Source organism: Pseudophryne corroboree, chromosome 4 (assembly GCF_028390025.1).
Source record: "Pseudophryne corroboree isolate aPseCor3 chromosome 4, aPseCor3.hap2, whole genome shotgun sequence".
In the NCBI taxonomy this organism is placed as follows: Eukaryota; Metazoa; Chordata; class Amphibia; order Anura; family Myobatrachidae; genus Pseudophryne; species Pseudophryne corroboree.
Genome location: NC_086447.1, coordinates 359,621,067 through 359,633,828, shown reverse-complemented (window position 1 = coordinate 359,633,828; position 12,762 = coordinate 359,621,067). Strand labels below are relative to the sequence as shown.

The 12,762-nt window shown below is 49.4% G+C and overlaps 1 protein-coding gene across 1 annotated transcript in view; it reads right to left on the bottom strand.

Annotated features, from left to right (window-relative positions):
- The window catches only part of LOC134909547 (solute carrier family 12 member 9-like), a 465,723-nt gene that overhangs the window by 149,961 nt on the left and 303,000 nt on the right, over window positions 1-12,762 (bottom strand). Inside the window, exon 9 of the mRNA XM_063916540.1 lies at window positions 1,503-1,627. Coding sequence (XP_063772610.1) covers window positions 1,503-1,627 — 125 coding nt within the window. The remainder of the gene's footprint in view (window positions 1-1,502; window positions 1,628-12,762) is intronic.

Sequence of the window (12,762 nt, the reverse complement as noted above, 5' to 3'; positions counted from 1 at the left end):
ACCTTTCAGACAGGTGACCCAGGAATTTGCCGGGTCTATCAAGCCAGCAAATCCCTGGGGTCTCAGCCCCGACCCTGGTAAAGAGCAGGGTTGGCTAAACAGGACTTTGTCCCCGGTAGTTTGCATCCACACATACAGAAATCCCAGGCTGATGCGTGTTCACATGCAAAAATCCAGTATTTAGATGCATGTGTGAAAGGGATATAAGAGAATAAACTTACCATTTTCAGTTACCTGTTAGTTTGTAGCTAATTAGGGAGGAGTTTGATGTTTGTGATATTGCAGTTACTGATGTCAGATGACTGTCACTTACATCATGTGACGTCTGTTTTGACAATTGCCGTTTTGTAGTGAAGAGTTGAAGAAAAATGTCAGTGTTTGACTCAGTTACTAAAATAAAGGGTCAAGTATAACATGGGCAACCCCAGTTCTCTGCCAGTAATACTTAGTGCTTTGGTAACAGCCATTATAACCAGTAGCTCAAATGTGTATGACACAACATGCATAGGAGAACTCATTCAGGACTGATTAATTAAACTCAAGTGGCCAGGATGGAGGTGTGCACTGTTTGTGGCTGCAGACTGGACAGAAACCACTACCAACCCAATCAGCTGCCACATGTAGTTCATTCACCCAGAGCTGCAATTTACAATATCAGTGTCCATCTGCACAAACATTGTAGTACAACACACTGAATAAAAGGTATTTGTGTATGTAACTATTTAACTAGAGGTACTGCAGCGCTGCAGTCTCCCTAATTACCAAGATGCAAGATTGTGCTAGCTTATTATAGCCTATGGGCAATTGTTTAAATTCCTTTATTACTGCTCGCACGTTCACAGATGGATATAAGCTGAATCAGGTCAGACCCCAGGAGTAAAGGGAGCACATCACATGGCTCCCAACATGACCCTCTCGAGGAGGGACTCGGGGGCAGATGTATAAAGCCTGGAGAAGTGATCAAGCAGTGATAAGTGCAAGGTAATAACGCACCAGCCAATCAGCTGTAACTCTACATTTACATATTGAAGCTGATTGGCTGGTGCATTATCACCTTGCACTTATCACTGCTTTATCATTTCTTCAGGCTTAATACATCTGCCCCATAATGCTCTGTTTCTGGACTTTTTCTTACTCTATGATTGCCGGCACCTGTGTTGAACAGGTTAGTGGATAAGAAAGGTGTTTCAGCACAGGTGATGGCAATCATACATTAAGAGGGAAGTCCAGGAGCAGAGCATTGTGTCCCTCCTGGAGAGGGTCCTGTTGGGAGGTATGGCATCATCATGTCAGCATCAGCAAAGTTAACTTGCCCTGAGAGTGTATGTGAAATTACTGTGATGAGGAATGTTACTTTTTGGGGCTTGCCCACAATATTTGTTAAATAGGCCACTGGGAGAGATATGTTAGCTTTCTGGAACAGTGGGCATCTACACACAGATGGAATAAGCCACTGGAATAAAAAAACAAAGAAAACTATAGAAGGTAAACTATTCAAATACCTGAAATTTGGTGCAGACGCCCATTCCAGTGCCAGACAGGCAAGACCTATAGCAGCATACACCAGAAGGAAGAAAATTGTCACAATTGCTGCAATGGTGTTTAGTTTTCCTGCAAAGAGCACCAGCTGGAAGACAACAAGAAAATGATTAAGTACAATAGCCAGGTACACCTGCAACACTATGCCAAGATATTAAACTAAACAGAAAATAAAGGCAATGAACATGATTCTGAGTCGCATGCAATACCGATGGTCACGTAGTATTTTCATGCACAAACATTTCTATAAAAGCCTACTGCGCATGTGTTACACACAGTGTATGCACAAAGGTGCGGTTGCGATCGGTACAGACAGTAACAGAAATGGGGCAGAAAAGTGTTTGCTGTTCCTGGGCGGTGAGTCAGACAGAGAAACTGCATCTGCCATAAGGCTGTGCAAGTGTTGATGGTGCGAGTGATGGTGGAGTTTAAAGAAACAGTGGCAGCATTGCAGTGTGCAGAGACGCAGAAGTCCATATTTCAGACTACTGGGTATATATGGTATAAAATAAGCCTGGTGGATGAAGGGCATGGATAGATTTGTCCTTAGTTATCGTGTAAACAGGCTTAAGAAGGAATTCAAAATGCAAATTAGCTAGCTTTTTCCCATTTTTTTGCCCATTGTTTTTTTCCGAGCAATTCAATTAACGCCCTTTTTGCGGAAAAGCACAGGGCTAGTCCGCCCCGCATGTCAGTCCGCCTCCCCCCCCCCCCCCCGCAGAAGTGCAAAGGCATCACACAGCGGCGATGCCTTTGCACTTCAAGAGTAGCTCCCGACCAGCACAGCTTTAGCGTGCTGGCCGGGAGCTATTCATCGCTCCCCGGCCCGCAGCGGCTGCGTGTGACGTCACGCAGCCGCTGCGGACCACTCCCCGCCACGCCGGTGCTGGCGCGGTTCTGACCCGATCGCTACGCTGCGGAAAAAAAATAACAACCGACTGCACAATACAAACGATATAAAAAATTATAAAAGACGGATTCAAAAGGATTCCACTTCACTGTCAGTCATTTACAAGTGAAAAGCAAGGGAAAACACAATTGGTAGCTAAAGAAGGGGAATTCATGTTAATCCTGGCTACAGCCATTTTGTGTCATTTATAGTTAGTGGACATGTTGTTTGCATCATGATTCAACATTAGAACTTTTCATCATGGCACAGAGGTAGTGTGATTCGCACCGTTCGTGTGAGCAAGGTGGACCCTGGGAGAAACTAAGGGCCTAATTCAGATCTGATCGCAGCAGCAAATTTGTTAGCAGATGGACAAAACCATGGGGGTAATTCTGAGTTGATCGCAGCAGCAAGTTTGTTAGCAATTGGGCAAAACCATGTGCACTGCAGGGGGGGCAGATATAACATTTGCAGGGAGTTAGATTTGGGTGGGTTATTTTTCTGTGCAGGGTGAATACTAGTTGCTTTATTTTTACACTGCAATTTAGATTTCCGTTTGAATACACTCCACCCAAATCTAACTCTCTCTGCACATGTTATATCTGTCCCCCCTGCAGTGCACATGGTTTTGGCCAATTGCTAACAAAATTGCTGCTGCGATCAACTCAGAATTAGGCCCCATGTGCACTGCAGGGGGTGGGGCAGATATAACATGTGCAGAGAGAGTTAGATTTGGGTGGGGTGAGTTCAAACTGAAATCTAAATTGCAGTGTAAAAATAAAGCAACCAGTATTTACCCTGCACAGAAACAATATAACCCACCCAAATCTAACTCTCTCTGCACATATTACTTCTGCTCCACCTGCAGTGTAACATGGTTCTGCCCATTACTGTGCTCTTTTGGTTTGCTAACAAACCTGAATAAGGCCCTGAGGCAGACACGCTGATGAAGCAGTTTGGTCTAATCGCTTGACCTGGTGCCCTCAGATAAGGTCACAGGGTACAGATGTTGGTGCCTCAATCCTGCATTCTAACAAATGATGTCCTAACAAAATGCACTGATGTAGGTCATCGGCTAATCTGATTTTTGTTCCTCTTGGATCAAAACGAACTGGACTGGATTTGGATCTGGCATATCAGATGCAAATGGAATCGATTATGATCTGGCGCAAAGAAGTTGGTCAACCAAAAGTGCAGGAAAAGTGTAGGAAAGCACGGGCAGCCAGCTTTACATGGTTCAATATGTGGGCCAAACTGATCATAGTTCTAGTCATCCTGCAATTAGGACATATGATTGAATTGCAAAATGTGGTTAGCATGAGATAATAGGTTTGTCATCTTATATAATAAAAGGCTAACACTGCTCATCACCTCTATGGGGGGAATTCAAATGTTTTGCACGCTGGCAGTCCAATACTAATGGAGCAATTCAGGTGTTGCTCCGTTTGGGCACGCACAGTCACTGGTGCTGACATTACTGTTATGTTGTTGCATCATTCTGACGGGCTGATAAGTAACTAGTGTAAATATATTTATTGCAAAAACAAAATAATACCTATGTTTTTGGGAAATCCTTATTAGTACAAATAGATGATTTTACACATTTCAAGTAGAAATTCAATATAACGGCCGATATATCGGTCAGTGTGTACCCAGCATTAGATGCCACTGAAAGGATAAATCAAATAAACTACGGCTGTTTGGGAAAGGGGAGGTTGACCTGAATATCGTGTGGTATTCAATATGCCGGCTGTTGGGATCCCGTCGCTCAGTATACTGGCGTCGGAATCCCGACACCCAGCATACCGTCAACTATTCTCCCTCTTGGGGGTCCACGAACCCCCTGGAGGGAGAATAAATAGTGTGTCGTATGTAGCGTGCCACTGTGCCCGTAAGGGTGTCATTTGCAACCGCCCAGCTGTCGGTAAACCGGCGGTCGGGATTCCGGCGCAGGTATGCTGGCCACCGAGATCCCGGCCGCCGGCATACCATACTACACCCATTATATCTGCCCAACCTGCAGTGCACATGGGCCCTCATTCCGAGTTGATCGCTCGCAAGGCGAATTTAGCAGAGTTGCTCAGGCTAAGCCTACGCCTACTGGGAGTGTATCTTAGCTTCTTAAAATTGCGACCGATGTATTCGCAATATTGCGATTACAAACTACTTAGCAGTTTCAGAGTAGCTTCAGACTTACTCGGCATCTGCGATCAGTTCAGTGCTTGTCGTTCCTGGTTTGACGTCATAAACACACCCAGCGTTCGCCCAGACACTCCCCCGTTTCTCCGGCCACTCCTGCGTTTTTTCCGGAAACGGTAGCGTTTTTATCCACACGCCCCTAAAACGCCGTGTTTCCGCCCAGTAACACCCATTTCCTGTCAATCACACTACGATCGCCGGAGCGAAGAAAAAGCCATGAGTAAAAATACTATCTTCATTGTAAAATTACTTGGCGCAGTCGCAGTGCGATTATTGCGCATGCGTACTAAGCGGAATTTCACTGCGATGCGATGAAAATTACCGAGCGAACGACTCGGAATGAGGGCCATGGTTTTGCCCATTTGCTAACAAATTTGCTGCTCTAAGTTATTTAGCAGTGCACATCAAGGACCTTTGTAAATGACGTTCATTGAATGGTAACTTGTATACACCAATGAAGAATTTGTTTAGCACTCTGTACTGTGCCATTAGTATGCAAAATGAGTATCATGAAATAGAATCACTAAATAGAATTGTAAACCATTTGCTGGGTCTTGACAACAAGATGCAAGAAAAACCTTGTTATACAGTGTGTATATATACTGCTTTTAATGGGAGGCAGTCAATTTACCGCCTGTCGGGATCCCGGCCGTCAGGATACCGACTCCAGAATCCCAACACCAGCTGAAATAACGGCGGTCGGGACTCCGACCACTGGTTGGTTACCCCTCTTGGGTGGTGGTCCATGCCACCACACAGAGGGGAATAGAATCTTGTGGCCAGGGCCGGCTCTAGGCATGTTCGAATAGAGCGGCCGCGCAGGGCGCCACCCTTAATGGGCGCCGCGCGCTGGCGCCGCCATATTCGAAGCGAGCCGGCCCTGTGTGTGTGTGCAGCGCGTTGTCCCCGCCGTCCGTGTGTGCGGCGTGCGCTGCGCGGCGCCGGTGTCTAACGTCAGACGCCGGCGCCGCGCATAGCGCACACAAGTGGCCGCCCGCCCACCCGCACTCGGATCCTCACTCTCCCGCCCGCCAGCACTCACGCCAGCACTCCTCCTCCCTCTCTCAGACTCAGCGCCTCAGGTATTTGGTGGGGTGGGGTGGGGGGGTCAAACATTTATGGATCGCACTGTGGGGGCATTTATCTGGCACACTGGGGGCATATCTGGCTCTGTGGGGGCATTTCTGGCACTGTGGGGGGCATATCTGGCTCATTGGGGGCATATCTGGCTCACTGTGGGCATATCTGGCACACTGGGGGCATATCTGGCTCTGTGGGGGCATTTATCTGGCCCTGTGTGGGGGCATTTCTGGCAATGTGGGGGCATTTCTGGCACCGTGGGGGCATATCTGGCACACTGGGGGGATTATCTGGCACACTGGGGGGATTATCTGGCACACTGGGGGCATATCTGGCACACTGGGGGCATATCTGGCACACTGGGGGCATATCTGGCACACTGGGGGCATATCTGGCTCTGTGGGGGCATTTCTGGCACTGTGGGGGGCATATCTGGCTCATTGGGGGCATATCTGGCACACTGGGGGCATATCTGGCACACTGGGGGCATATCTGGCTCTACTGGGGGCATATCTGGCACAATGGGGGCATATCTGGCACAATGGGGGCATATCTGGCTCTGTGGGGGCATTTATCTGGCCCTGTGTGGGGGCATTTCTGGCAATGTGGGGGCATTTCTGGCAATGTGGGGGCATTTCTGGCACACTGGGGGGATTATCTGGCACACTGGGGGGATTATCTGGCACACTGGGGGGATTATCTGGCACACTGGGGGCATTTCTGGCACACTGGGGGCATATCTGGCACACTGGGGGCATATCTGGCACACTGGGGGCATATCTGGCTCTGTGGGGGCATTTATCTGGCCCTGTGTGGGGGCATATCTGGCACACTGGGGACATATCTGGCACACTGGGGGCATATATGGCACACTGGGGGCATATCTGGCACACTGGGGGCATATCTGGCACACTGGGGGCATATCTGGCACACTGGGGGCATATCTGGCTCTGTGGGGGCATTTATCTGGCCCTGTGTGGGGGCATTTATCTGGCACACTGGGGGCATATCTGGCACACTGGGGGCATATCTGGCTCTGTGGGGGCATTTATCTGGCCCTGTGTGGGGGCATATCTGGCCCTGTGTGGGGGCATATCTGGCTCTGTGGGGGCATTTATCTGGCCCTGTGTGGGGGCATTTATCTGGCCCTGTGTGGGGGCATTTATCTGGCCCTGTGTGGGGGCATTTATCTGGCCCTGTGTGGGGGCATTTCTGGGACTGTGGGGCATTTCTGGCACTGTGGGGGCATTTCTGGAACTGTGGGGGCATTTCTGGCACTGTGGGGGGCATATCTGGCACTGTGGGGGCACTTATGCATCTGGCAATGTGGGCATTTATGTATCTGGCACTGGGGGCATATCTAGCCCTGTGGGGGCATATCTGGCACTGTGGGGGCAATTTTATATATGGCACTGTGGGGACATATCTGGCACTGTGTGGGCATTTTTATATCTGGCACTGTGGGGGCACTTATGTATCTGGCACTGTGGGGGCACTTATGTATCTGGCACTGTGGGGGCATTTATGTATCTGGCACTGTGGGGGGCATATCTGCACTGTGGAGGCATTTATGTATCTGGCACTTTGGGGGCATTTATGTATCTGAACTGTGGGTGCATATCTGGCACTGTGTGGCCATTTATGTAGCTGGCACTGCTGGGGGGCATGTCACGTGTAGCTGGCACTGCTGGGGGGCATGTCACGTGTAGCTGGCACTGCTGGGGGGCATGTCACGTGTAGCTGGTACTGCTGGGGGGCATGTCACGTGTAGCTGGCACTGCTGGGGGGCATGTCATGTAGTGTTCCCGCTAGGCGTCTGTGGCTAGGCAATGTGTCTCAGTGCTCTCCCTGGTGCAATGTGTCTCAGTGCTGTGCCTGACGCAAAGTGTATAGGAGGTTCTACCTGGTGCAGTGTGTATTAGCTGCACTACTGTGTGGTGTAATGCAAATTGCCACTATTATGTGGCCACGTACCTTCCCCACGAAGTAACTCCCCTTAATTTTTGCTGCGCGCCTTCGGCGCGCACTGTCCATTCTTTGGCATATAGGTATGGGAACAACAAGCAGTATGTACATCATTTTGCCCTCCTAACTTAAAAAAGTGCCCTCCCTGTGATCAGCACCATGCCCTAAAAAGTGAACACTATCATGTGTAGCTGGCACTGCTGGGGGGCATGTCATGTGTAGCTGGCACTGCTGCGGGGCATGTCATGTGTAGCTGGCTAGCTGGCACTGCTGCGGGGCATGTCATGTGTAGCTGGCACTGCTGCGGGGCATGTCATGTCTATCTGGCACTGCACATTATGTGTATCTGGCACTATACTGGAGACATTGTGTGTAAGGAACACTACTGTGGCTATGTGTAAGGCGGCTAATTGTGTGAAAATGTGTTTATAGTTTGATGATATGAAGTTATGAGGCCACGCCCACTTTCCCAGAGGCCACACCCACTTTTCCGGGAGCGCGCGCGCCTGCGGCGCACGCATGGGGGGGGGGGCGCTTTTACATTTTCTCGCTCAGGGTGCTAGTAGGCCTGGAGCCGGCCCTGCTTGTGGCGACCGAAGGTCGCCGCCAGGCCCGTAGCATGGCGAGCGCAGCGAGCATGGCGAGCGCAGCGAGCCCGCGAGGAGACACGCTGTGCTCGCCGCCGGGATCTCGTACTGATCCCCTTTTAACAATTAACATATGACTTTTAGTGCTAGTAAAACACTGATGCTTTATGTATCTCCATATTTCTGATAAAGGGTTATGCAAAGTTGACCTTACACCTGTCAGTGGAGCGTATCTTGTGTGTTTTCACACAGTGCATGCTCCGGAACTGAGAGCCACAAGTGTGGGCAATGAGTCATATGCATTCCGATTACATCAATACGGTTGAAGAGATGTTACCGAGTCGTAACCGGCCAATCTCACATAGGCAAATTTGAGGGAGGGGGTGTTGATGCAACTGTGGGCTATGCAGAGTTTGAAGGTAAGTATCTTTAGCACCTATTAGAGGGTAAGCGCAAGTGCATACCAATTACAAAGACTGGAAACACACCAACAGTACACACAGCGGGCAAGAGCACTGCAAGATGTGTACCTCTCTGTATACTCTATGTGCGATTATACACATTTCTTCTGTGCTAGCAGTATAGGACTAATATATGCCAAGTTTGTTTCTTACATTACATCAGACCCATAGGCATTAATTTTTTGTTGATATATGAGCGTTGATACGCTAATCTAGAGTGTGTGCCAGGCATTTACAAGGTCCGCTATGTACAGGTAAATATATGCAGTGGTTTTCCAAGTGTGGAGGTGTGTTTGTTCTCAAAGTGCCCGTTTGTCTCTAGCCTTAATTGGTTGATTAAGAACGGCACAGTGTGTTGAAAAAGGAAAACCTTAAAAGCTTAATAAATCTCATAGAGATGGTCTACTTGCAAGCAGATTATTTATTAAGAAATAATATTCAGCATGAAGAGCAGTGATGGCCAACACAATATACTTAAAGTGCTATATGTCTCTCCAAAACCACAAAAGGGCTGGCATTTCAAACCCTTCATTCAAATTGAAAACAAAACAGCCTTATCTCACAAACCCCCACTTGCTCCAGAATTCAACTACATGTCATATAGACTTCGCCACAGCCTACAAAAAACTCCCCATATGCCCCACATTAGCTTCTCAGACCTGCCTATATGCCTCACACATGCCACTCATATCTCCCGGCATATTTAAAGACCTGCACATTGGTAGAGAATACAAAGCATTCTCTTTTCCCCCAAGTGGAAGTGCAGCATGATCTACAGAGTCACAGAATGTGAGACCCACTGTAGCTGCTCCTGTTTAGTCTTATTCTCTGCTTTCTAAGAAATCAGAGTATAAGTCAGATTGAAAGCACAGACCAGGGAATTGCAAAACATAGATGATTGTAAGCGGAGTACCTTCAAGGACTGATATTTTTCAATTTAGGGCCGGATTCATTTACATGCAGTAATTTTAATTTACTTCACCGGCTATTCAATTACAGCTCCTTTTCCTCACACGGCAAATTATATGGTACGGCGTGTCAGTGCCGTAACGAGGCATTTTAGCGCTGTGTGCAAGAAACGGCATTGGCGCAAATTGCGCTGCGCAGTAGCGCCACTACACCAGGTAGAGCCCCTTTTACACATTACGGCAGACAGCGTCCCCTTTTTACACAATACGGCAGACAGCGTCCCTCTTTTTACACATTATGGCAGACAGCGCCCCCCTTTTTACACATTACGGCAGACAGCGTCCCCTTTTTACACAATACGGCAGACAGCGTCCCTCTTTTTACACATTATGGCAGACAGCGCCCCCCTTTTTACACATTACGGCAGACAGGGTCCCCTTTTTACACATTACGGCAGGCAGTGTCCCCTTTTTACACATTACGGCAGACCGCGTCCCCCTTTTTTTTTTTACACATTACGGCAGACAGCATCCCCTTTTTACACATTACGGCAGACAGCGTCTCCCTTTTTACACATAACAGCAGACAGCATCCCCCTTTTTACACATTACGGCAGACAGCGTCCCCTTTTTACACATTAGGGCAGACAGCGTCCCCCTTTTCACACATTACGGCAGACAGCGTCCCTCCTTTTTACACATTACGGCAGACAGCGTCCCCCTTTTTACACATTACGGCAGACAGAAAAGATAGATACTTACCATCTCTCCCCGCTGGCTCAGGCTCCTCGGTGCTGGCAGCTCCGGATGCAGGGGAGAAGGAGGAGGAGGGAAGGGGACTGGAGCCGCAGCAGCGCAGTGTAATTGGTCATGGCGCAGCTGCAGCAGTCCCCTCTACTTCTGCATTGGCTGGCCGCCGTTGTGAATGCTGGGATGAGGGAAGCGCATCCCAGCATTTACACAGCAGCACCGGGCAGCCAATGAGGAAGGAGAGAGACTGCTGCAGCAGCGCTACTACCAATTACATAGCGCTGCTTTTGCTCCAGTCATCCTCCCTCCTCCTCCTCCCCTGCCTTCGGCGCTGCTGCTCTCCTTCCCTGCCTCCGGCTTCTCCAGTGTGGCGCTGCTGCTCTCCTTCCCTGCCTCTGGCTTCTCCAGCGTGGCGCACGCTTCTCCAGCGTGGCGGGGGTTGTAATGAGTCAATTTGACTCATTACTAGCCGCTGGCCATTGCGCCCTCAGGGCGACTGCGCTGTGTGCCAGGCACACCTGGCACACACGTAGTTATGGCGCTGACAGGAGCTCAGGGTTGTTAGGCGCCGGGGTCCGCATGTCCGCGCGGCCCGGCGCCTAGCAACTAGGGACGCCGTGCGCGTTCAGCCGCCGGCTCCCTAGCAACGCTAGACTCCAGGCGCGCTGAGCCGCACGGACCCTAGCAACGGGGACGCCATGGGCGGACCGCGTTCCCCGTTGCAGGGCCTAATTAACAAGCACACACACTTGTCCTCTGGCCGTGCAGCAAGGCAGCTGCACGGCATTTATTCCCAATCAGGCTCTAAGCAGCTGATTGGAGGACTCCCTGTTAAATACCTTCCCAGTACTTCTCACAGACGCCGGTAATAGCTTCCTGCATGCTGCCTTGGTTTGCTGAGAGTCTGTTCCAGTCCTGCTGTATCCGGTCATTCCTGTCCTCAGAAGTCCTGTATTCGGGAGTTGTCATCTCATCCCAGGAAGTCGTTTGGTCCCCAGTTGTCCTGACTGATCACCTTTGTATATCGAGTGGTGTTCCGTGAGTTGCGGCTCTGCCGTGTGTTGCGGCTCAGCCGCTTTATCTTTATATATTCTGTTTTTGGAGCATTTGCGGAGGGTTCCGCTTCCACAAGTCCTCTCTGGAACTCGGCGGTGCCGGGTAGGAGAAGTGGACAAGTGGATATTTTGGTTGTCCTTTTCCCTGGCGGTGTTTCCGCACATATTCTAGTTTTAAGTTAGCTTGTAGCCCCTGGCCTGGTTGTTTAGTCAGAGGGCCCCTTGTTATCACCCTGTCTCGGATTTCCCTTTGTCTCTCATTAAGACCTGGGGGGGCATCGGAGTTGGGCAGACATAATCCGCCCTTCAAACGCGGCTGCCATGGGCTCAAGCAACCATAGTCTCGCAGGGGATTTCCGACAGCACGGGTGAGACAACGGAGTTAGGGCGCCAGGGGCTATTTTCCATTCCCGCTTCCTTCCCCAGCATTTCGTTCCAGTGCTCCGGTCCTCGCAAAAAGATCTCCTCAGACCAGAGTGCTGGAATCATAACATTATTACCGGCCATACCAAAAAATTAAAATTAAACAGGGCTTTAATTTTTTCCTCTCATTCAGTTTTTGTTAAAAAATTTTGGCCTCATGAATCCGACAGGTTTAGGGCAAAACCCTGGCCAGCTCTTAGTCAATCAGATTCAAGAACTTACTCAGATGGTTCAGGATCTTTCCCTTCGGGTGAGGTCGCAGGAAGATCTTTTGCGAGCCTCCCCAAAGGTAGTCCCTGAACCAAAGATGCATTTGCCTGACCGTTTTTCTGGCGATAGAAAATAATTTTTTAGTTTTAAAGAATCCTGTAAACTTTATTTCCGTTTAAGACCTACTTCCTCTGGTTCTGAATCTCAGCGGGTTGGGATTATTATTTCTTTACTCCAGGGGGATCCTCAGACCTGGGCGTTCGGTTTAAGGGCAGAGGATCCTGCGTTGTTGTCAGTAGACGCTTTCTTTAAGTCTTTAGGGCTTTTGTATGATGATCCAGATAGAGAGGCGTCCGCTGAAAGTCAGCTGCGCGCTCTCAAACAAGGAAGAAATCCTGCAGAGGTTTATTGTACTGAGTTTCGCCGTTGGTCGAACGACTGTGGCTGGAATGACCCAGCCCTGCGCAGTCAGTTTCGCCTCGGCTTATCAGAGTCTATTAAAGACAGTCTCCTCCAGTACCCCGCTCCTGAGACTCTCGATAAACTCATGGAGCTTTCTATTAAGATTGATCGTCGTCTCAGAGAGCGGAGGGCTGAAAGAGGAACACCTGTAAGGTCAAGTCCTTGTGTTTATTCCATTCCAGAAGACGTAGAGGAGCCCATGCAGATGGGTCTCTCCCGGCTGTCTCCTGAGGA